This window comes from Melanotaenia boesemani, chromosome 13 (assembly GCF_017639745.1).
Source record: "Melanotaenia boesemani isolate fMelBoe1 chromosome 13, fMelBoe1.pri, whole genome shotgun sequence".
NCBI classification, from domain to species: domain Eukaryota; kingdom Metazoa; phylum Chordata; class Actinopteri; order Atheriniformes; family Melanotaeniidae; genus Melanotaenia; species Melanotaenia boesemani.
The window spans coordinates 19,486,699-19,510,208 of record NC_055694.1 but is presented as its reverse complement, the minus strand read 5'-3'; the positions used below and the strand labels follow the sequence as shown (position 1 = coordinate 19,510,208).

Below are 23,510 nucleotides of genomic sequence, written 5' to 3'. Positions count from 1 at the left end.
GTTATTTTTACAAGTGTACAAATGAGCAGTTTATAGAAAAAGGAAAAGACAGTTTTGACTACATAGTTAACACTTGTTTAGAATCTAGGAGTGGATGGCTTTACCTGTCAGGTAAACCAAAGAACTTAGCTACAGTCACTAATATAACAAATAAACTGATAGTATAGAAATGTCAGTAAGAATAAAGAAGCATAGCATTAGCATATCACTGACTAAATTTTACCCATACTAATATTAGTTTTAAATAACACTGAAATTCCATTTTATATTACTTTTATACTAATTTCTGGTTTGAACCTGCAACAGTTTCAGCGCATACTAAACTGAGATAAAAGTGTTTGTAATGTCTGGTTTAGACGTGTTGCTGTCAGACAGGCTTGTTTCTTATATCATTTCATTTCAATGTCAAACCATTTTAGCTTGTTGTGTATGCGATGAAATGATGATAGAAAGCAGCGCCTCTGAATGTGAGGTGTTATTACAGGAAGCTGAAGACCTGTACAGATATCACTCTCGTGGTTGTGTTAGTGTTTGTATTGAATGTATTTTGTTGTCTGTGCCAGCTGTGTCAACACTGATATTCCAATTTTATGACCAAAATGAATGTTGCAAGTTTAGAGACAGGCTCTAAATACCCCTTGAGGAAAGCAGTCCCTAAGGTTTGAAAAAAAAAAAAAAAATCCACTGGGTGGTATAATTTCATGGGTCAAATGAACCCACATGTTGGTTGATGGCATAAAACAGTAAAATGGGTGCCATTCCTCCAACATTACAGACAAAGCTTTCACCTACTTACAATGGCTAATGGCAGAAAAAAAGGGAAGCCTTATGGAAAAACCATCCCCATGGTGTTCATTCTCTTTGTAGATGCATCTGTTTAGCAATACGAAAATTAAATACATTTCTCCTTTTTCAAAAAAGCACACTCCTCAACAATCATCTGATTTTCTTCATGGAAATGCTAAATTTAAAAATAACACAGAGTTTTTACTTACACAAAAATCTACAAGGAAGCACTTTTATAGTGATCAATCAATGCTGTTGCTGCCCAAAAGTATTTAATGTTAAATTAAGCACAACAATAAAGAGCACAGCTGTTGCAGATAGAAATAAAGGTGTGCTCGCTAATGAATGCAGTAAATCTGATCTAAAGTATAACAAAGAACACTGCATGTGTCTAAAACATTAATTCAAAGTCATTAACACACATTTTTACTAAATATTAACTGTTTTTGCAGGCCTCATTGTATATTTTATGTTATGCACAACAAACTGTATTTGTGTATGTATAAAATATCACTATATGTATAAATTAATAATTCCTATAATTTGCTTGATAAAATGTCATGGAGAAAATAGAAAACTCCTATTTTTAATCAAAACATTGAGAGTGGTTATTGTAACCGTTGTATGTCAGTGACCATGGCGGGTACATGTAACAATAAAAGTATTTTCTTCAGAACTTAATTGTCTTTTCTAAAGCCGACAGCAAAAGAAACATCCTCTTGAAAGATTAAAACCCGAGTCCTGACTGATGTATAAATACAACAACCAAATATATTGGTATCAGTTAACAAAAGGCCAGATGCAGCCTCACTGCAGATAACAGTTTCAAACAGAACAAGCAATACCAAAACACAAGATAGCCTTGATCAAAATGAGGATATCACAAGTGCAATTTTCTCAAAATGCAGTTCAGCAGTGTTATCTTCTGAGCCATCAAGTGTTTGGTAGTGATCTGTATGAACGGCTCATTCTTTTTTGTTTGTCTTGTGTTGCTTGTTGGCTGTCAGAGAGCAATGCTTCAGAAATCTGGGCTGTCAGGGGAGTTCATATCTGTCTGAGGAGGAAATGAGAGGCTCTGATGGCTACTGATGGAGCATGTACCTAAGCTGCTGGACACAATATTAGTGATGGGAGACAAGAGAAGGAACTAACATTGCACATATTGGGTGTAAATTACTATGACACCTTTTGTAACAAGCAAGAATCTGTGGTTTTTTATTCATTTTTAACATAATACTCACTTACTGTGATGTTTGGTCCATAATTTGTGGATTTTGTTTCTAACGTATGGCTTTTGGCAAAGTTAGCAACTTTTTCCTTCAAATTGAATTTGTCCCAGCCTGGATTACATGATTCAGAGAAAAGCATATTCTATGGTTTACATGTATATAAACATTTTTCTGGAGTTTTGAACCATTTAAAACAGTATTGTTCTTTTTTATGTCACTGTGAAGACTTGATGTTGCCAGCAGATGGAGGTAGAGGTCCATTCATACAGTACGGGGCTGGCAAAACAGAAAGAGTGTTTCACTCTCCCAGTGGTGCTGCTCTCATTAAAAACCTGATAAAGACGTACTCATATGAGATGGTGAAAACAAATGAAAACACAAACATTCACTTTTCTAGTTTTTGAACATAACGATCTCTTGGCTGTGTAAATTATTTCATTATTTTATTTCAGAACTGAGAGCATATCCTGCTCCCAAACTGAACTAAATATGATTTTTTACTCTATGAAAGCAACACATTTTTACTGCCCCAATAAAGAAAACAAAACAAAAAAAAAACCCTGTGAAGATGGTAACAGCGGGATGTTTAAGAGCTTTTCTTGAATGTACCTTTGCTGTATCAGTGTGGGGTACTCCTTTCATCTCCTTTCGTCACAATTTAAAGATTTCACTAGCCGTATTTATTGTACTGTAATTAAAAGCAGTTTTTGTCTTTTGGCAAAGGACTGATAATGAATGTAGTTAAATAAATTGCCTCTAGGGGGCACTGCATCATCATCATGACCATCATCATCTTGTAGAAACAGAAAGCGTGAAGTGGGGGTAGGGGAAAGAGGGAATGATAGATTCCATTTCTATTCTACCTTTAATCCAACTGTGAAATTCATAACTAAAAGGCAGTTATTTTTTCTTCTAAGGTAGTTCTCTGAAAGGCTGTGCACTGCAGCATAAACCCGAGTTTCATCATCACACCTCTACTATAAAACATAGCCAGTGGGCATAAATATGTTGCTATATTGATTTAGTCTGGATTTAAAAGAAAAAGAAAAAATTATATAGAAAAGACTGCAAAAAGGTCAAAGTACATTAATTGAAGCCTAAACTCTTCAGCTAATGAGCCATGTGACAGCAGTCACATTAACTTCTGCAACATCAAAGATAATCCTCCTAATTAACCTCAGACACATGCAAAAGGGGGGAGAATGCAAAGTTATGTTTATAGGCTGCTGCAGCTATCAGGCGCTGCTCATCAGAAAACTTATTAATTTGTTAAGACATAAAAATAATAATGTGAGATGATGAAAATAAGAGGAGACATGCACGTGTACTTTTCCACTTTAAACATTTTATTACAGACAAAAGAAAACAAAAAGAAGTATTTGTGACACAAAACTGAAGCTAATGCTGGTACAAGTATATGAGAAATGCACCAACAACCTTTTCTGAAAAAAATATTTATTATTCTAATAATAATGTTGTTGGATCAATAATAATAATAATAATGATAATAATAATAATAATAATAATAATAATGATGGAAATAAGCCAAAATTTTACTTCATATCATTCATAAATAGATGTGAAACCTGCAACCAAATTAAATAGAATGACCAAATTGTAAAACATATTAAACAAAATCAAATGGGATCTTTCATCGCTGACTTTACAAATTAAAGAAGTATGTTTGGCAGGTTTATACACAAAATTAAAATATTTACCCCCTTTTCTGTCCTGCTGAAATGCAAATCCTGCTACAGTGAAAAAAACAAAATGTCTTGAGAATTTTTTTTCCTCACAAAAAAAAGATAAAGATGAGTTCAACACAATGCTAAACACCTAATAAAACTAGTCAAAAACTTTAAAACCCACTGTTATGTTTTTTTCTTTAGTAACATTTCACATTTAGCAACTTTTTTTTTATTCACCTGTACAAGTGGTGTGAGACTAAGGGAGTTGTGGGGTGGGGTTACAGGTGGGGGTGTTCCTTAATGACAAAGAGTGGGAGGAGCTAAAAGGAGAGGTTTTAATCTTTGACCCCTACAGTTCTGCAATGTCCTGAGGTCATGTGAAGAGAGTGACACTCTTTCAGAGCTCTGCCAGCTGAGGAGGAAAATTGAGCATTTTCAGTCTCTGCATTTCCTTCTTATTTAGAGAGAAGACCAGTGAACACAGTTTCAACATGAGTTTTAGTGTGTGTATTCCCTCACTGAATCCTCCTGCACAGAAATCACATAATCAAACAAAATGGATATTAAAACAAAAAAAAAGCAAGGGACTGCAGCTCAATACACACGTAAGAGGGATCGTTTTTGGTGATATTTACAATCACTCTGTGATAAATAAAGGAAATGATGGAGTCCTTTACTAAGAGGAAAGATGATTTACAAATGTCTTATGTGTTTGTGACTATACTTTCATTAAAATGTTGCTTTGCTTTTCCTCTCTTGGGGTGTTTCAGACTGTCCTGAAGTGTATTCACCCTAAAAGAAGTGACTATATTCTAGTTCCTGAACTGGATCTTTTATCCAAGACCCATATACTTTTTGAGTATGCTTTGAGCAATTTCATCTCCCCAAGGGCAATCCATGGCAAAAATAGTAATGGAGCAAAGAGAAGAAAAGATATTTTTTGAAAGAAATTCATATCAAAAGGAGAAGACATTTTTGGGTCTTCCAGTTTGTTGGCATAAGCTTAAAGCGCCCTAAAAAAAACTTCACTGATTAGAAAAAGAAAAAAGAAAAAAAGAAAGGGAAGTGCCTTGGGCCGATCTAAGTGCTTGGCAAATCAGTGAAGTTACTGCAGCAGTCTTTGGGATTTTCCAAATCCATCAGAAAAGAAGTAAAACAAAAAGGTGTAAAAGCAGTTATGTGGATGATGCTATTGTTATGTTGGAAAGCTCCCTGGAGTCTGGCATGTGGAGGTCATTCAACTTCAAGTGAGGTAGAGAGGCTTGTCCCGAGCTCCCATGCCACCGCTGAAGTAGAAAATAAGAATTGTATTAATGCATGTCTGGACATGTGAATACAAAAAAACAGTGTAATACTCTCACTTTATATCTGGTTGTTATATTTCACTAAGGAAATATTATTTTTAAAAAGGTCTGGCTTAGGGAGCGAATTCAAAACAAACATTAAACCTGCTGACAAACAAGAGACATCAATAGGCATCAAGCCAAAATATGCAGATCAGATGATACTTGCAATTTCAGGTATGAAGTCTATTATCCAGCTATCTTAACTGGCAACCTGGAATAATTTAGAACTGCCAAAACCCAAAACTACATCATCTGACACAAAGGGTGACAGTTTAAACAAAGACTCTATCTACTTCTAAGAGCGTCAAACACGATTTGACCCAGGCATGATCCCATTTGGCATACAGATGAATCAGCTCTAAATACAGGAGACAAGTGACTTCCAGCTCAGCAGCCTCTCTAACGCAGACACAGAGTTTCAGGTGTGACACAAAACATTCTCCTTGTGCCTGCTTGAATAGCTTGATTCAATAAGGCAATGTGTGAGGAGCGAAACACAGGGAAACTTAATTGGATGTCACACTTTTTCCAATCTTTGTAATAGCATTGTTCTTGTGCTACATTACTCTTTTCATTTTCAAGGAGGTGCTTTGCTTAGCAGGAAGATTGGAGTTTGTGATTAATACTGTCTGGGTCTCTAAGTTTGAAGTGGTTTGAGTAATTTACTTAGAAATAAGTTTAAAATAAACTTTCACACAGCTACTTAATTTTTGACAACTAACTTGGTAGTAACTGGTTTGATGAGCTCACCCGCAATGGTTGGGTCCACAGTCCCTGTTGCAGTACTCGCTTTCCCAGTCAGGGTTCTGGCCATGTACTGGATTGGGGGCCCCTGGAGACTGTGAGCCTCCAACACTGTTCTGGTAATCAGCCTGAAGATGGGAGAATCCCTGTAGATCAGACAAGAGAAAGGCAGGAGGCAAAGGGTTATATCATCTGAGTATTGTGATGGCTAACCATCAGATCATGCAGAGCCACGAGGCTGTATGAGGCCAAATGATGTCAGTGGTCTATATCAGCTGCTTTAGAGGGTGGAAAACAGACATTTTTCTCTCCATTTGCTCTCATTGCCTGGTTAAAATCATTCTGAAAATCACACCTCTTACCCTGACATGATACCCTGCTGCTGGACACTTTATTGACTGAGAGAAAGGAGAAAATAGTTGGTTTGCCTCTAAATGGGTAACTCTTTTATGTGTTAAAGGAGTGATTGAGACCTGCTACAATGAGAGCGAACCAGGCACCTTTCTTTGTGAAAACCAGCAACAACGGTAGATAAGAAGAAAACTGGCAAATAACTGACTTTGGACCAAAGCATTATTCATAACACCTTTCAATACAATTGATAGTGAGATATGAAACAATAATTAGATGTTTTCAGTAAGTAATTACTGGTAATAAATGCATTATTAAGCAGAAATTCTACATATATGAGGTGTATAAACACATGTATGAAATTATTAATTTGAAAAGTATGTCTCAGATTCTAATAATGTCACACCAACCTGTTGGCTGAGAGGAGGGGAATGCAGAGATGGCTGGAGCCCCATTTGGTGTGAGATGATTGGCTGTGACTGCTGCATGCGGATTGGCTGATTGAGCAGGGAGCTCTGGTTCAGGGAGAGCTGAGCGTGAGGATGCAGAGGTGGACTGATCTGAAAGGGTGCTGGGGGGGAGGCACTCATACTAGGTGGGAGCATCTGGCTCTGGCTGAGGGTTGAAGCCAGGGTGTGGCGGGGTGGTCCGCCATAGCTCTGGAGCTCTGAAAGTGGGTAGGAGCCTGGTGGGCCCAGGTACGGTGAAGAGGGCTGAGGGGGCATGCTGTACAGGGGCTGCTTGGGGGGCAGCAGGTGGGAGGGTTGGCTTGTCTGCTGGGCACTTTTTGGTTCAGGGTCATTGTAAGTCTGTGGATAAACAAACAAAAATATTTTAATGTTAAAAGTGAAAAAACAAAAGGTCCTCAATTTTTATAGGGGCAACTGATGAGGGGCAAGCAATGCAACAACTCATCACAACACATCATCTCATCCTCACAGGCCTCGTTTCAAACAAGAAGCCTTCATTACATTTAAAACACAACTTTTAGCTGGACAAGTTGCCAAAAATGCCATGGTTAAAGTCACCAATCTGATGAGCCCAAGCCACAGAACTAAGAAGACCCCATTGCCAGAAACCACAGAACACACCCAGAGGGGTCCTTGCCCTGATGAGTGGCACAAGGGAGCTTTTTATTTGAGATTTGCATGAGAATACTGACCTAAGTTTACATTCATATTCAGGATTCAGACATGAGAGTGATCTGATATTCTCACCAGAAAACAAATCTATCTGTCTTCCACAGTGTTAAATGAATTGTCTTTGCACTGTGCAGACCGGTTTCAGTATTGACCCAGTCTTTATTTACCAAATCTCTACCAAGCAGGGCTGTGAGTAAAGTAAAATCAATAACAGTAATCTTAATAACAATATTATAAGAACAATACAGGCAATTTGTTTTGAAGCAGTAATCACCTGCATTCATTAGCTGCTCCAGAAATAGCTATTATTTTTATCTATATTTTATTTACCTGAAGTAGCTGTCCACTAAAGTTTAAGAAGACAGCTGACTAAGCTCAAAAAAGCAAAATGCATTTCTATGTTCATACTGGCTTTCAATATGAATTTTGCAACACTTCACACACTCATGTAGTGAGACTAGCAGATGGGAAACAGGATTAAGATTTAAATGAGCTGCATTACTTCTATGAAACCACCAAACTCCACCAAAATCTTACAAACTTAACCCATCTCAGTTTGGACAGTGAGCAGGTGCAGCATCCACAAAATACCCCACCTCCACCTTCACCCTCTCCAGGCTTCTGTGATGAGCTGTCAGATTGCTCATCTCCAGCCATCAGTGTTGATTAGAAGGTAATGGAGCCCATTTGTATGAATAGAGCTGGGGCCGAGGTAATGATCAATAGACACCTTGACAGATAGATGGGAAAAGAAGAGGGACGCACACCCCGGTGCATGCATACACACTTACACACACGCGCACATGCATATATGCAGGACCCCAGGCAGAGAAATGAGGCTGTTTGCCTGCAGAACAAATGGAATGACAAAAGGAATCTTCCCTACACTACATTGTGTGCTGTTAATACAAGGAGGCACTAAACAATGCAATCCACAGCCCTCCTCCTTGCTTTTCTTTATTCACTGTGTTACTATGCTGCTGTATACAAGACACTGTTATTCACAAACCAGAAAGGATGTCATAGATCTGAATTAGCAGGAAACTGTCAGAGGTAGTAACTGCATCAAGCCAATGATTGCCTGCTTTGATTTTGATGTACTTCCTGTTGTAGATGATGAGAGAAGGAAATCTGTGATCTAATGCATGATGCAGGTGTCTGGTGGTAAAAGATGAATTTAGGATTTCTGTTTGCTGAAGGTACAAATTTTTATAAAACAGATGTACTTGATAGTGTGAAAAGCACATGAAAGAATTTCTTCCCATCCTCTAACCCACATCCATGATATGGCCATATGCTTGCGAGCTCAGACCCCTCCCACTAGACTATATCACCATACTAACTATAAGCCCCAACCCCCAGTCTGCAACCTATGGAAATCAGGTATTGTTCCAAATATGGCCTGCTCTTTTTTTTTTGCATGAGATGCCCCCACCCTCGCCACCACTATCTCATCCAATGAAGGCCACGCCCAGCCCATTAGCAAGGATTTTCCATCCAATCCATCATCAGTCTTAGCCAGGGCCTGTGTGTCATAAGTGTTACCTTGGAAACCAGACTGGCTCGGTATGCGGCCAAGGCTTTCAGGTACTCTTTCTTAGCCGCCTCAGTTTTCCTCTTGTAGCCCTGTGAAGAAGAAAAAGAAGAAGAAGAAGAAAAAAAAAAAAAATCAAAACAAGAGGCTTTGGGTGAGAGGAGAGGTTGATATGCTCATAAATGTGCAGACACACATTTCTAAATACACACACACACAAGCTTTTTAGTTTATTCCAACACTTTCTTAAACACATCCTGCACATTTGGAGCTGCACACACACAAACCAGCACACAAACATGTCAGTAATGGTTCCCTTTCCATCAGAGCCAATGGTACAGAACACCTCTATTTCCTCATCACAGCACTAATACTCCCTCATCTCAATGTGTCTCCCTCTATTGTAGCAACACATCATTTCCATTCCAATCCACCTAAAGAAATGAACTGGAACTTCCTGTTCCCTCTCTTGTTGTCTCTACAGCTCCACAATAACACTTTCAGTACACTGACATCATAGATAAACCAGAATGATGGTTGTCATTTGGCACATTGGGATGCAATCCCTTTCTATGAGTTTTGTTTGTAACTGCCTTCCATAATGTTGTAGTTATGTGCAAACCTCTGGTGTCATACAACCACCTGCTATTGTGTTGTCAATGAACTGGTTATATTAAGAATCTGGACTTATGAGTGCATCAACACATATGTGAAAATAAGTATCTGTATAGGATGTAACAGAATGACAGAAAATGAGTCCATTAGCTATAAAGACTATGAGGAAAATCATGTCTATTATGCAAAACAAAGAGGACAGAAATCACTCCTAATGGGCAAAAAAAAAAAAAAAAGTGTTTTTACTGTGTACTTTTTCAGTGCTGGAGCTAACATAAGTACATTTACTGTTTCCAAAATGATGCATTTATATACAGTGTATAAACATCCTAATTGATGCACTCCAAGAAAGCACTGAACTGGAAAAATATAGGAGTGTTTAAATACCCATGAAACACAACATCATGACCCTGTACAACTTTGTCATCATTAGCATTTCCTACCTATTACTGCTGAGCAGGAGATGACATTAAATAGCAACAGAAGCAATAGATTGTTCTTCCTGAATAGCCAACATGCCCTTCAGCTAAATCCAAGGATGAGACAATTGTGGAAGGGGGATCACTAATTGTGTATTCCAGGCAGGATCAAAATAGCAAGCGAGAGAAATAAATAAAGAGAGTGGAAATGAGAACTTCACACTTCCCAGCTTGTCAGAGGGCCAATGAAGATGCATGGCAGGGAGGTACCAGCTATGGAGGCTGGAGAGACAGAGCAAATGGGACAGTAGCTTCGTCGAGAGTTGTGCCTTTTTTATTAATTAATTTATTATTATGTTTGCTAAGATGATTAGACTTTTTCTAATATGTTTTTGGTTTTAGTTTTGGGTGCACTGCACACCTTTTCATCATGATGTGATAAGTAGAGCATCATAAGGTTTGTATATGTTTTTGTTTGTGATTTGACTTTGCATGGGTGCACTAGCACATGGCTTATGGGCATATTTACCCAGTGCAAAACATTTCATTCTTAGTCTCCTGAAATGTCCCTTGGCATGTTTATATTATCCCCATACTGACCATTACTTGCTTGTTAAATGTTCTACTTTGTCAGTCTCAGGCTGTCTTATGGCTGTTGCTGCATGGAATACTCCCCCCATCTCTTTCTCTTGCTAGAATTAAATTTAGAAAGAAAATCATTTTAATGAGAGCCAGGGGAGTGGGGATAAACGGATGGATTATCTTTAGAAATAGAAGAACTAGCTCATTAAGGTGAGCTGCAACTCACAACAATGTTCTGGTAATTAAGCGGCTGATAATGACAACGTAGGCCTGCTCGCCTACTGCAGACACCATATACTGGTGGGGCCAGAATTTTATATTTGTGGATTTGTATCATTTGGGTGAAGTTTTCTAAAAAATGGTCACAAATGCAAAAATGCATATTGCATTGGTTTACACATAAAACATGTGAATTTTCTGAATAATCCCACAGAGACTGTAAATGGTAAGTAATCTGAATGCTTGCAAAGCTGTCTACCACTGCACACATCAGACCCTAAACAAAGGTAGTTTCTTGTTTTTAAAGCCAGCAACGTTACATTTCCATGTGGTGTTTAAAGATCTACTACCATGCTGCTTTTGACCCTTCAAACGTTTGTCATCTGAAAATATAGTGGATCTCTGATGAGCCCTGAAGTTGTTATATGAGGTCAACTGAAACGTTGCGCTCATAATTTTATTCACATGGTAAAGTATATATATTTTTTCAAATATGTTTCTGTTGCATTCATCTCAGAGGAAGATCTACTGGTTGTATCCTAATCGAGGGGTGATGAGCCATTCTGTCTTTGATTAAAATTTCTTTTCCACATTGAAATTATGCATGAATACATTTAAAGCCCTGGTATCACGGTTTTCCATTTGCACTTAAACATAAGATGCATTTGTGAATCTCTGTGACACTGAACTGTGAAAAGAGCCTCAAAACTCTTTATTTAAAGAAATCTGATCAGTACATAGCGGGCAATCCATGCATATGCAAGAAGCTACTCTAAAAAGAAAAGAAGCATCAAATCTGTGACTTTTTAGAAAAAAAAATCAGCAAAAAAATTTAAAATATTAAAGTGGGCGATCTAAAATTAAGTGGTGCTCTTTTAAAGGGGAAAGGTTGTTAGCATCAATTACTGAATTGATTTAATTTTTTGTGCACTACTACATATGAATTAATTAATGAATGAAAAAAAAGAGAGAGGAATTAAGTTTGAGTCCTCCCTCCTCACAGTTGTTTTGGTTTCTACAACCTTTGCAAAGAACTATATGTCCTGAAATGCGCATCAGTTTTCACTACATCCGAAGAACCTGCTCATTTCGTACCTGCTTCTGTTCCTCTCCAAGACTGTCCCACATAGAGGCCACAATCTTAGAGACGTCCCCAAAGGTGGCATTGGGATTTTGGCCCTTGATAGCTGCCTGGGTGTCTCTGAAGAAGAGCGCATATGCTGACACAGGCTTCTGTGGCTCATTGGGATCCTTCTTCTTCTTCTTCTTTTGAGGTTTGGGTTTGGGCTTCATCATTTCTGCTGAGGATCGCTTCTCGCTGCTTATCTAAAGACAGAAAGTGATGGAGAGAATGTGAGACAAAGACACTGCTGGTCATGAATCAGTTAATAATAGGGTCTTTTGCTGCAGCAACAACAGAAAGAAGCTTGGGGGATCTCTTTCGTTATGTAGTGTATTTATAGGCATGATGCATTGACTGGATAAAATACACTCTTTTTGCAAAGTAAAGCACACAAATGCACACACACACAGCCAAGTTTGCACAACAATCCTTTTTAAGACAATGACTTCCATCCATTATCGTCAGCACACACACTAACCACTATCAAGTCATGATCATACCAAACCTTAATATTTCTTAAGTTCACCATTCACTCCAAAATCCTTCTAAGGAAATTAAATTTGGCCTCATTTAGACCAGTCTTTGGACTTCAAGTGGTCCAAACAAGATTACTTTTTTTCTCCCACAGAGAAAAAAATAATACACACAAAAAGCATAGATATTTGCCGATTTATGTGTTTCATGAAAGACCAAATTACCAGAAATTCAACTCATGTCTTTTAGAGTAATCTGGTCAGTCTGAGATGAGGGGAGGAAAAGACCTGAGCTAATAAAAATTCAATCTGCAGCACTTCCACTTAGTCCCGCATTAGTTATTTTAACAGGTGTTAAATAACTGACTTCATGGATATTTTGATATAGATATTTCCATTTGTTAATTTATTTTATGTAGACCATAAAGAATTCAATAACATGTTCTGAAGAAACCATAAAAGTATTGAATATGTATTTTTTCCAGGGCGGGTACCTGTTAGTTTGTCAACAAAAATACACTGCAATCTCCTAACGCTTTTTAGAAGGCAGAACTGCTCACATCTGTGTGATGATCCAATACACATAAATACATTTTCATTTTCCAGGTAGGGCTTTGACTGGGAGTCAAATCCAGGTCACCTGATCCTGGATGTGACTCTATATGGAAATTGCCTGCTCTGCTCTGGGGAGAACATTTCAACCACACAACAGAGAGGAAGAAGAAGAGAGAGGGAATGATGGCTTGATGTTGCCATTAGTATCAGCAGAAGATCAGTTAACCTAATTTTCAAGTCACTATAAATGCAGAAAAAAAAACAATCCAATTTTCATCCATATGGTAGAGGACATAATGACATGCTGAATATATAATGACATAAACTGTTATTATGAAGGATGTTTATGTCCAGTCCTTGTGGTTGCAGGGTAATGGAGAGTAACTTAAATATTGTTATGAGTCATATACAACGCTGAGTTTCTTTCTGTTTTTGACAAGAAAAAGTTATCATTTTATCATGTAGCATCTTAGAAACCTTAAACATTGTTGAATGCTTGCTTTTATAATCCACTGATCAAAGGTTTAAGAGTTCAAACTCAGCAGTGGAATAAATCATGGAAAAGTTTTATCTGCCCTTGCATTAGTATCAAGGAGCAGCTTGAGAAGATTTAAAGACATGAATTTCATCTAATATAAACTCATCACAAGATTAAGCAACAACCATGTTTTCTTCTTTTACTGTCAATAGGAAAACAGGAAATGACTGCCTTTGAAAATTGCATTGTTTTAGCAAAGTATTGCCAAACAACACACTGTATTACACACAGCATGAAATTAACTAATCAAAATTCAAGGTCCAGAAGCACATTTGGCAGCTACAGAAAAACTTCAAACAGTCTTTGAGATGTGTGGAAATGAATGAATGTTTTCATTCTGGGTTATATGAAAGTACTCGTCTTTTTTTTTTACAGCTTACAGGTAATGTTCTATTTTTTTATTTTTTTTTTTTTGTCTGTGCTAGTATACGTGGTTTCATTAAAAAATAATCACCCCTCACTTTTAGGCAATGAGGCAGAAGACAGGCATTTGAAACGACATCTGTTCCACCCAAGCCTTTGAAGTGAAAATAGAATAAACTGACGGTAGAGCTAATGGCATGACAAAACAGAAAGAAAAGAAGGCTAAATAATCTCCAGGAAAATTCACATGTATTCATACGGAGAAAAGAGTAATGACACTCAACAGCTCACAGCAGCATGCAATCAGCCAAGAGAATAAGGAGCATATCCCGTCATTTTTTACTTTTCTTTCTTCTCTTATTATTTGAGAATTGTGTTCATTAACTCCAGTATGTACTGTAGAGGATTGAGAGTCAAGGAGGCAAGGAGAAGAAATGTCAATGAATCTGGAAATAAGAAGAAATACAGCTGAAAAATTAACCAAGAAGGGCTCCATAGTAGGAATAAAACAAAACAATAAATTACATTTCTGTTCTTTCTATACTTTTAGCTTTTTTCATTTCAAGATGAATCATCTTAAATATAAAAATGAGGTGCACAGAATATTTTGCAATAACTGTAATTTTCCCTGATAACAAATATACTTATCAACTTGCAGCCTTTACATATTATTGGAAACAGAAAGTGGACAATTACCCATAGCATAGCAACAGCATCAAAGCTGTTTTCTTACACAAATGCAAAGAACAGTAATGATTATGCCAGGTGTTGCTGTTGGTTGAGAAAAACAGATCATCATGTCCCTTATTTATAATGCAACATCTTGTTTTTGGTCTATTTTCTAGTACTGTCAGTGGATATTCATAATATCTACTCCTCTTTCAAGGTTTTAAAAAAATTACAAATTACAAAATTAAATCACTTTAACAAAACAAAGGTCAAGTTATTTCTTGAAAAACTCAGCTGCCATTAACCTGGATAATAATATTTTGATTACCAAGCAGCAGCAAAAGAGTTGCCTTTGTTTAATTATTGAACACACTTATGGTAAAGTCAGTCAAAAGATGTTTTACTGTCATAACCCGCTTCAGTACAGAGGTTTATTTTGTGCCATTCACTACTTAAATTGTGACTTTTGAGGTAAATCACTTTATTTACATAAACCTGCAATGAGGAAGCACACAGGTATCCTATAGATAAGACCTGTGTCTGAATAACAGTCTAAATCAGTCTACAAGAGACACATTTCTGACATTACCTAACAAACTGTAAAAAAAAAAGAAACTAAGGCAAGTCATCAAATCTAATCAAATCAGATCACATAGGCGTCTAAAATAAACGACAGTCTGACTTGTGAAGAGTTTATATCTAACGCATTGTGTCTGAATCCATTCATATGCGCGGACTATGTGGTATAATTTTCCCAATCTGCACCAGGCTGTGAGAGTCTATTGGATCACTCTGCAGCCAACCCCCATATTTATGGATCAATCTGTATTCAGGAAAAAGAAGAAGAAAAGAACTACACCAGACAAAAAAGACAAGGCACAGAATAACAAAATGAAAAAAGACTTTGCAGAAAATTGTCATTATCCATAACTTTACACTGTACTTTAAAATAATTACATGGCCATGAATGAGAAGCATCAATGCAGCTGACCCGAAAGGTAGTATAAGCTGAACCACATTTGCAGAGTCACAATAGGTTTGTGCACACACAGAAGCACCTGACCTTACATACAGATGTGTGACAAATTAAAGCCAAAATGAAGAAAAAAGAAAAAACAAGTTGCTTCCATGCGTGATTTCAGACACCATGTGTCAACAGAACAGCTTTAATGTTGATTATTTTATCAAAGTCTTTAACTATATTATACAAAAACATACATTTTTCAAAACAGTATGAAGGCTATACAATATATATAATTTAACACTCATCAAATTGTTCTGTGACCAGACATTAAGCAGTTAAATAAGTGAAGTGGTCCCATGTGGTAATAAACTATGATCAGATGCAGCACTTGACTCTCCTGCAATTACCGGCCACCCAAATCCCCAAATACAGACTTTCATGCTGAAACAATGGCATATATGGCATCCAAGGAGGTGGAGAAGGGGAGCTATTGGACATATCAATGGGACTAAAAAGAGGTAATAATGATCATTTAAGAGAATTAAATCATCCACAGCGGTAACCACTTGAATTGTTAAATACTATGCACCTGTGTGAAAGCATGTACATCAATTTGCTCTTTCACACATCCAGCAGGGTTTTTCTTGAACTTGATACCTGCCTATACTTTAAAACTTGTCCAAAGTAGTCTCTCTTAACACTCACAGCCCAGGAACAAAGTAGGCCAGTACTAAAATGAAAAAAAAAAACAAAAAAAAAACATTTTTGGAATTTTGCACCAAAGCTGTTGCTAGGTAAGACCACCATGTCTTGTACAGCGCAGCAGAGTCTAAAAATATTTTGTCCACAGCTTTCTAGTTTAGCAGCAAAAGATTGAACTACAGTGTCAGCCTTTGCTTGCTCAACCCATCAGCATTTCTGTTGTCTGAGAGAGGAAGAGATGGAAGGATGGTAGGTGAAGAGAGGGAGATAGGGCAGAGGAGAGGATAGCTGTAATTCTGAATGGACAGCGCAGCACTGGCAAGACAAGATTAGAATTGACAGCCCAATAACTGCATCACTATCAAAACGGCAGAGAAAAAGAAGAAAACAGAGAGAGGGAAGGGAGAATGAAGAAAATAGGGTGACTGAGAGAAGAGTGTCGAAAGTAAGATGCAAGGAAAGAGAGAAACAGTGGATGTAAAGAAGCAGATAAAAGCAGAACAGGGAAAGAGGTGATTTAGAAAGCAGAAATAACAACAAAGATGATGCAAATTAGTTTAAGTGAAATAAAAACAGGTAATACAAGAAGAAGGGACAAAAATATTTGTCCAATCAGAGTGTTTTGAACATATGCACCATGACCATCAGAAAAAATATACACTGACAAGCGGTGTGCTTCGGTGCAGCAGTTTCGAAAAGCCGTAAAAACAAACAGGAACTACTCTGAGCTGATACACAGATACACATTGATGGCCGTTACACCAAAGTATCGCACACATACTCGGCACAAGACTAAATCAAAACTGAATGCAATCCACTTCCTAGTCTATACCCATTGTTTCATGAATTTGAAGCCAAAAAGCTGTAAAATGGGAAACACCTATACACCCATTCACACACACACGCATGCACAAACACACGTTTTCAGTGTCTTATGCAGTTCGTGCTACCGATTTGGTGTGCAAGTATCAGAAAATGCACAATAAATCCATTCTTACATGCTATTTTTTTGTTGGAAAATGCTGTCTGAATGTGCAGTGGCCTGAGGAATGAGATGAGAGTACACGCAAGCCTAAGCAACTGGCTGGGATACAAAGGACGCTCTAAAACACGGCAGTTCATGAACATCAATCAAAGGTCAGTAGTGAATTCTTTCTTCTTAAACTAAACGGGAGCAAGGCTGGTAAAAACAAATTTAAAGAGCAAATATGATGCTTATATAGAAGTTCATAAATTCATTTTAGCAGTCTGTTACAGCAGGTTTACAAGATTTAGAGAGAAATTCTTCTCCCTCTGTATACTGCTGCAGCTTCATCTGCTTAGCTCCCGCCCAGTCCGCTCTGATTGGCCAGCTGATTGGAAAGTGTGACCATACAGTAAAATGATCAGTAAATAAGTGAAATAAATCTCTATTGGGAACAAACAGTGTTCTTGTCACCCTGCAGTCTGGAGCTATCCATTACTGTTATAGGACTCTTCAGAGCCAAACATTGTGACAGTGAATAGAAGGTTTTAATTAGCAATGCTGCTGAACCTGCACCTGCCTTCATCCACAGCACAGTTACTTTTTTACTTTAAATGGGAATCATTAATTTATTTACTTTTTAAAAAGTCAATAAGTCCTTCAGACAACAAACTATTCAGAAAGAATGCGAACAAGAGCATGAAGGTGACAGATCAGAGGCTAAAACAATGGCGGATAATTTTGAAGAACTGCTCTTGGACCTTGTCCACAACTACCGGCATCTGTATTATTTTTGCTCCCCGTTGCACAATGATAAATATTTGTGCCTTAACAGCTGGCAACAAATTGTAAGTGTTTTCTGGGTTGATATCCCAGAAATATAATGTGACCGGCAGATTGATCTTTTTACTATTTCAGTCCAAGTGCTGAGTACTCCCCTAGCGATGACCTCTAGTATTGAGCGTTTTGGCTGCGCTGTGCTTCCATCGTTTGCAGCAAGTATATACACAAATGTACGTTGATGTGTACGCTTGCATTCACAGTAAGTATATCACAGCCCTAATGAACAAAAGTAATGTTGTTTTGACTTTGCAAAAAAGCAGCGATCTTACTCTGCAAAGGCAAAAATCAAAAACCACATATTTGCTAACTTGCCACCCCAACAAAGTAGCAATATGTTTGACCAAATTTGATTTGCCCAAACCTACTTTTTGGGGAACATAAAATAAAATAAATAACCTATTTAAACATGCATCATGTAAATGTGTTCCATTTTTTTTTTCCTTCTAGACCATTTATTGTCATAAAAATCTATAACACGACATAAGAAAAGAGAATCCGCTTTAGGATTAATGTCTTCTTTAATAGGTTAACTTTTCAGTGATTAATGATTTGAGATTGTCAGAAATTGTTTAATCACAATAACATCTGTGCCTATTTTCAAGAAAAAAAGTTGGAAATTTTGTTATATCTCTTCCTGAAATTTCTCCACAGTTAAAATGCCAGCTGCTGCATTACTCCACACCTGTTGGTGACAAGGGCAAAGTGACGACTTTTAAAAGTCTTATTTAAGTTCTTATTATGCAGTCAAATGCTGGGTGTTTATTATATGTGGCACAGTGAAGGACTAAAATGATGAAGTGATTATGGAAGCAGTTTCTGTACATTTTGCAGCAACATTAGTGGTCACAGTGGCGATTGTTGGGTAATGACAGAAAGAAAAAAACAGAATTGGGGGTTCTCAAACATGTAATTAGTTATTTTGATTGCTTTATGATGCAAATACAAGTCATAAACACATCCACTTTAAAAAAAAAAAAACAAAAAACAAAAAAAAAAAACACCTGAGGTATTCTGTGTCCAAAATTCTATTTGTTGAATACTAATATTTTGCAGTCAATAAACAATGATGATATGCATATTTTCAAATGCACACAATTGTGTCTTTTATCATGTCCCTTCCTAAGAGCCTTACTGCTAGTTGAAGAAGTGTTACCATCGTAACCCATCAACAATGCTTCTAGAAGATGATGTGAGAAAAATGTTTAAACTAACTTAGAAGATAGATATGCTACATCCAGCAAAGTGGAATATTTTACTCACACTTAAACCTGCTTAAGATTATTCATATTACAGCTGAGCTACATATATTTTTAAGCACATTGGTTCCACATTGCTTTGAGTCCAGTGCTTATTCACAGTAATATCCCAAAAATAGCATGGAAGACTACTAGTTTCATGTTAAAGTTCTGAACATACCAAGAAATGCAACATACTACTTTAACATACTAAATAACATGTTATTATGGAATTTCATATGCAAACACTGTAAAATGATCACTGTAACCCATACCTATTTACACATACAACAGATAAGGAAGCACATTATTATTATTCATTTCATCTTGCTCAAAGGTACATCTGATGAATCCAATATTCTCTGTGCTTTTAGCTCCTCACCAGCCCTTTGGGGAAATCTGGCTGTTTAGCAGCTAAATACTCCATTATATTTACCAGCTGGATGCTAATCTTGCCTGTCTGCCTTTTGGTGCTGAGCAGGAAGTGTTGTGAGTGTTGCTTGTTATGGCTGAAAATGACGCTGAAAAAGTGAAAGTCAACTGAAAACAGTACGATTTTGGGTCAGAAAATTAAAGAGAAATTGAGAGTTACTCAACATTAGCTGAAGTCTCAAGCTGACCATTTTTAAATATCATGTTTCCATGTGATTTATTGTTAATAGAAATGTACAATCTCTGCAGAATAAACAGTTATTGCAGAGAATGATGACAGGTTGGTATAGATGTATTTTCATATATAACTGATTAAAGTTGGACTAAATGTACTACAGTGAAACTGATTTTACTCAGCATCATCAGCAGAGAGAATATGGACCTCTTTATACCAGCATTTGAAGGGAAACTCTAAGCTTTGTGGTTAACAAATAGATAAATGGCTACCACTAATAAAGTTAAAGCAGCATCTGTGAGAAATATCAAGATGCTGCGTGTAAATTTTCATAAATTTTTTCCACAAACTGTAACTGACAGCTGTGAGGAAAAAAGTGGTTTCCTTATAAAAATAAAAGAATACAGACGTATTGTTGAACCCATCTTTAAAGAGCATCTTAAGTCAGCTGCTTTAAAAAGCCAACAGCATGTTTATCAACTGACTCATCCACTCAGTGAATATGAGCTTGCATTAAAGGATATGGAAAAAATAAAGAATACTGTCCAAAGTTTTACAAGCGCAAATGTGGATTTATAATATTACAGCTTAATTCTATGATCAGGTGATATTCTTTTCTTTTTGTATTTTTAACATAAAAAACAAGTGCTGAAGTGTGCTTTAAATGGATGCATATGTGTTACATTACTTTAATCAGGATAATGTGGGCTTATGTTCTGGTTGTTATAGCATGCATTTAGTTATTATTTAGATTAGAGAAAACATTTAAAGTGCACCTCCATGATGCCTCATAAAATGTTAGCCATCAGGATGTTTGACATATGAATTGTTCTGTAAACTAAAACTTCTTATAAATACCATAAATCCAAATATTCAAGATGGCTGTTAAAGTAGTTTCTTATAGTTTGCCAGCTTTAAATAGAACGCTGTGTAATTTTCTCATATTTTCCACTTTTTGTCAATTATTTTAAAGTCTCTCCTCTGACTTGTCTTGCTGTGTTCTCATCATCTACTTTACCATGAAGTCTTGATGGGTTAAAATATGTCTTAAAATATATACACTACCCTTCTCATCTGGAAGCAATTACAGCTCCATGTCAGACTGCCCATCTGCATGCAATAACCAGAACGACACGTCAAAGCCGCTACACAGATCTCAGGGTAGAACCAAGCACTATTCCAGAGAGCAGCACCCATCAAATAAAAACACAGCCCAGCCCAAAAAATATTGAATCGAAAGTACAGATTCATTTTTGCCATCGATAAGAAATGTAAGCATATCAGTTATAGTCTTTATCTACAAAAAACTATTGTTACATTTATATCCAGTTCTGGTGCAATGTCATTACAAATATACAAAGTCTTCATGATGAGGAGTATTTCTGTTTTCCAGAGAAGCAGATTAGCATTACCGAACATTCGCATTGCAAATACTTTCATTCAAACTCAAGCCTGAAGCCATTGCTGGACTAAGCTGCTTGATTTATTTGACATTAGAGGATGACTGACAGTTATGAGGAGCTCCTCCCCACAAGCTTAGTCTAACAACACTGGACCTACTTAATCAGCCTAAATTGCAAAGTCGAGGCCCTTGTATTTGGTAATATAGTAAAAACAGTGGCAAGTGAGAGCTAATTAGATTAACGGTAGTTTAACGAGCTGTTGGAGGGGCCCCGCAGATTGGATTTTAATAAATACGTAGTGGCAAAAGCATCTGCTATGCACTTCCTGGCTCTGCTGGCATCCTAATTGGCCCCAGTGGGTTACTATAGCTCAACTCTACATGGTGCAATTTAAGAGGGGAAAAAGGCAAAATGCCTATTTTCTGACCAGGTAAGTCTGAGAAAAGAAACAAAGAACATGCCTTCATGATTGTATGGCTTCACAGGTAAGATTTTATTAATATTATCACAATACTCATTTAGTTACCTAGTTTTTCATCATCTCAGAATATCCACAAACATCCATACCCAAAGCAGGAAAAGAGAATATCTCAAAGTCTAATTAAAACTTATTTGGTCATATTAATCTTACTTTACTGTTTGTTTTCAAGATGACATGTTATAGTGATGAGGTCTTTGTAAGGGCAACAGCATTGAAAGGAAAAAAACAATTAATCAAACATGAATGAGCGACCATTGCAGGGTTATTTCCATAGCAACAGCCTGCGGGGACAACTTGAACCCTTTAATGTGAGCTGGTGATGTCTCTTTGTAAACATGTGCACAGCAGGGGGAGAAAGCCAATGAGAGAGCCTGGCAACAGAGGCATCACAGGGCAGCAACCTCTTGGTATCAATCGAAGTTTCCATTATCTAGTGGTGAAAGGACCAAAAAGTGCACTAAAACACTGTATTGGGGGGATTGGAGTGGAGATGTATCTTTGCAATACTGCTGTTAATATTGCTGTTAAACATCTAAAAATATTGAGTATTTGCTAAGCAAATCTCATGGCTGATGAAAAACTGCGAAAGATCAGAAAAAGTGATGTTACAAGAAAATACAAATATATTTCTTTCAAAGTTATGCCTCTCACATAAGTCAATAGATGTATTGGCTTATAGTTATAATCTATTTTATAAACATGCTTTATGGAACCTGCAACCAGTAGGATCTTTTAGTCTCCAGTTGCCACCAAACGCAGCCACTATACAAGAGCACAAACAGTACAAACAGCTTTTATCAAGCGTTGCTACTTGGTGGCAATGGTAATAAAAAAATATTATAAAGTAACAAGTGCAATGCTTAAATTCAAGAGAGAAAAAAGTACTTCATGCTCAGAAAATAACCTGATTGCACTCTAAAAATGTCTAGAGCACCATAAGTATATAGCAGGAGGATAGTAATTCAGTTTACCACAAAGCTCCAAACAAGTAAAAAGTGAACATGTGCATATAGTTCTTAGTGGTTAAAGCTCAAGCCATCAACCCTTGTAAAAATCTGTTCTAAGTGGAAAACCAGGAGTAAATTTCCAACAATTCAGAAACACAACAGTCAACCATTCTTCCAAAGCTTCAGAAAATAGGCGAGTATGGAGTTTTGTGCTTTCACATTTTTAAAGTGACCCATCAATGACTGGGTTGTATGTGGGGCCTGGCAGTGAAACAGCTGGCAGTAGCAGGTATCCGTAGCTTTCTTACAAACACTCTTGTCCCAGACCTCATTGGTTCCTTGGGCGAGAGTAATGGCTTCTTTGCGCTGGGCTGCACAGTGCTATTGTAGAATCACAGAGCGGTTAATTGAAACAAATGACTCTAATAATGGGACATTATCCCCACAGGCTGTCTTTGTGGTGGGCCTAATTAGCATAGCGGTGGAGGCGAGAAGGACGAGTCACCACGCTGATCCCTCAAAGGAAGCAGCTCTACTCCCTTGCAAGTGGCCAGTATGGGATTCTCCTGCTTACAGTGTGCAAAGGTGCCGGGATTTTTAAACTTTGTAAATAAAAGCATGTGAAGTTAAACCACTGGCTGGTGTCATGGTCCATTTGTCAGGGGGTTTCTCCCTTTCTGCTATTTAAATCTTTACCAACTGAGCCAGCACAAAGATTTGGGGTCAAGAAATGGACAAAGATTATGGTTATAACTTAATTTTCAGATAAAGATAACTGTCTTTATAATAAAACTGTGGACTGTTGTAATGTTATAAAAGTTTATCTTCTGGGTGTATGTTCAAGCAACAGTTCAAATATCAAAGGTATTTAATTAATTAAAAAAGCAGAGAAAGGAAACACATTTGTCCATTTCTGACACTAAAAAAAATATAAAAACAGCCTTTTAGCTAGATAAAAAGCTTGGTTTCAGAACTGATGAACATTTAT

At 37.1% G+C, this 23,510-nt stretch overlaps 1 protein-coding gene across 3 annotated transcripts in view; it reads right to left on the bottom strand.

Annotated features, from left to right (window-relative positions):
- Nucleotides 1-3,343: 3,343 nt before the first annotated feature.
- Nucleotides 3,344-23,510, bottom strand: part of LOC121652108 (thymocyte selection-associated high mobility group box protein TOX-like) — an 80,107-nt gene continuing 59,940 nt past the window's right edge. For all 3 annotated transcript variants that reach the window (XM_042004678.1, XM_042004679.1, XM_042004681.1), the window contains 5 exons: nt 11,751-11,981; nt 8,832-8,912; nt 6,555-6,953; nt 5,800-5,939; nt 3,344-4,989 (listed from right to left, as the gene is read on the bottom strand). In XM_042004678.1, the coding sequence (XP_041860612.1) occupies nt 4,947-4,989; nt 5,800-5,939; nt 6,555-6,953; nt 8,832-8,912; nt 11,751-11,981 (894 nt within the window). In that variant the 3' untranslated portion in view covers nt 3,344-4,946. The remainder of the gene's footprint in view (nt 4,990-5,799; nt 5,940-6,554; nt 6,954-8,831; nt 8,913-11,750; nt 11,982-23,510) is intronic.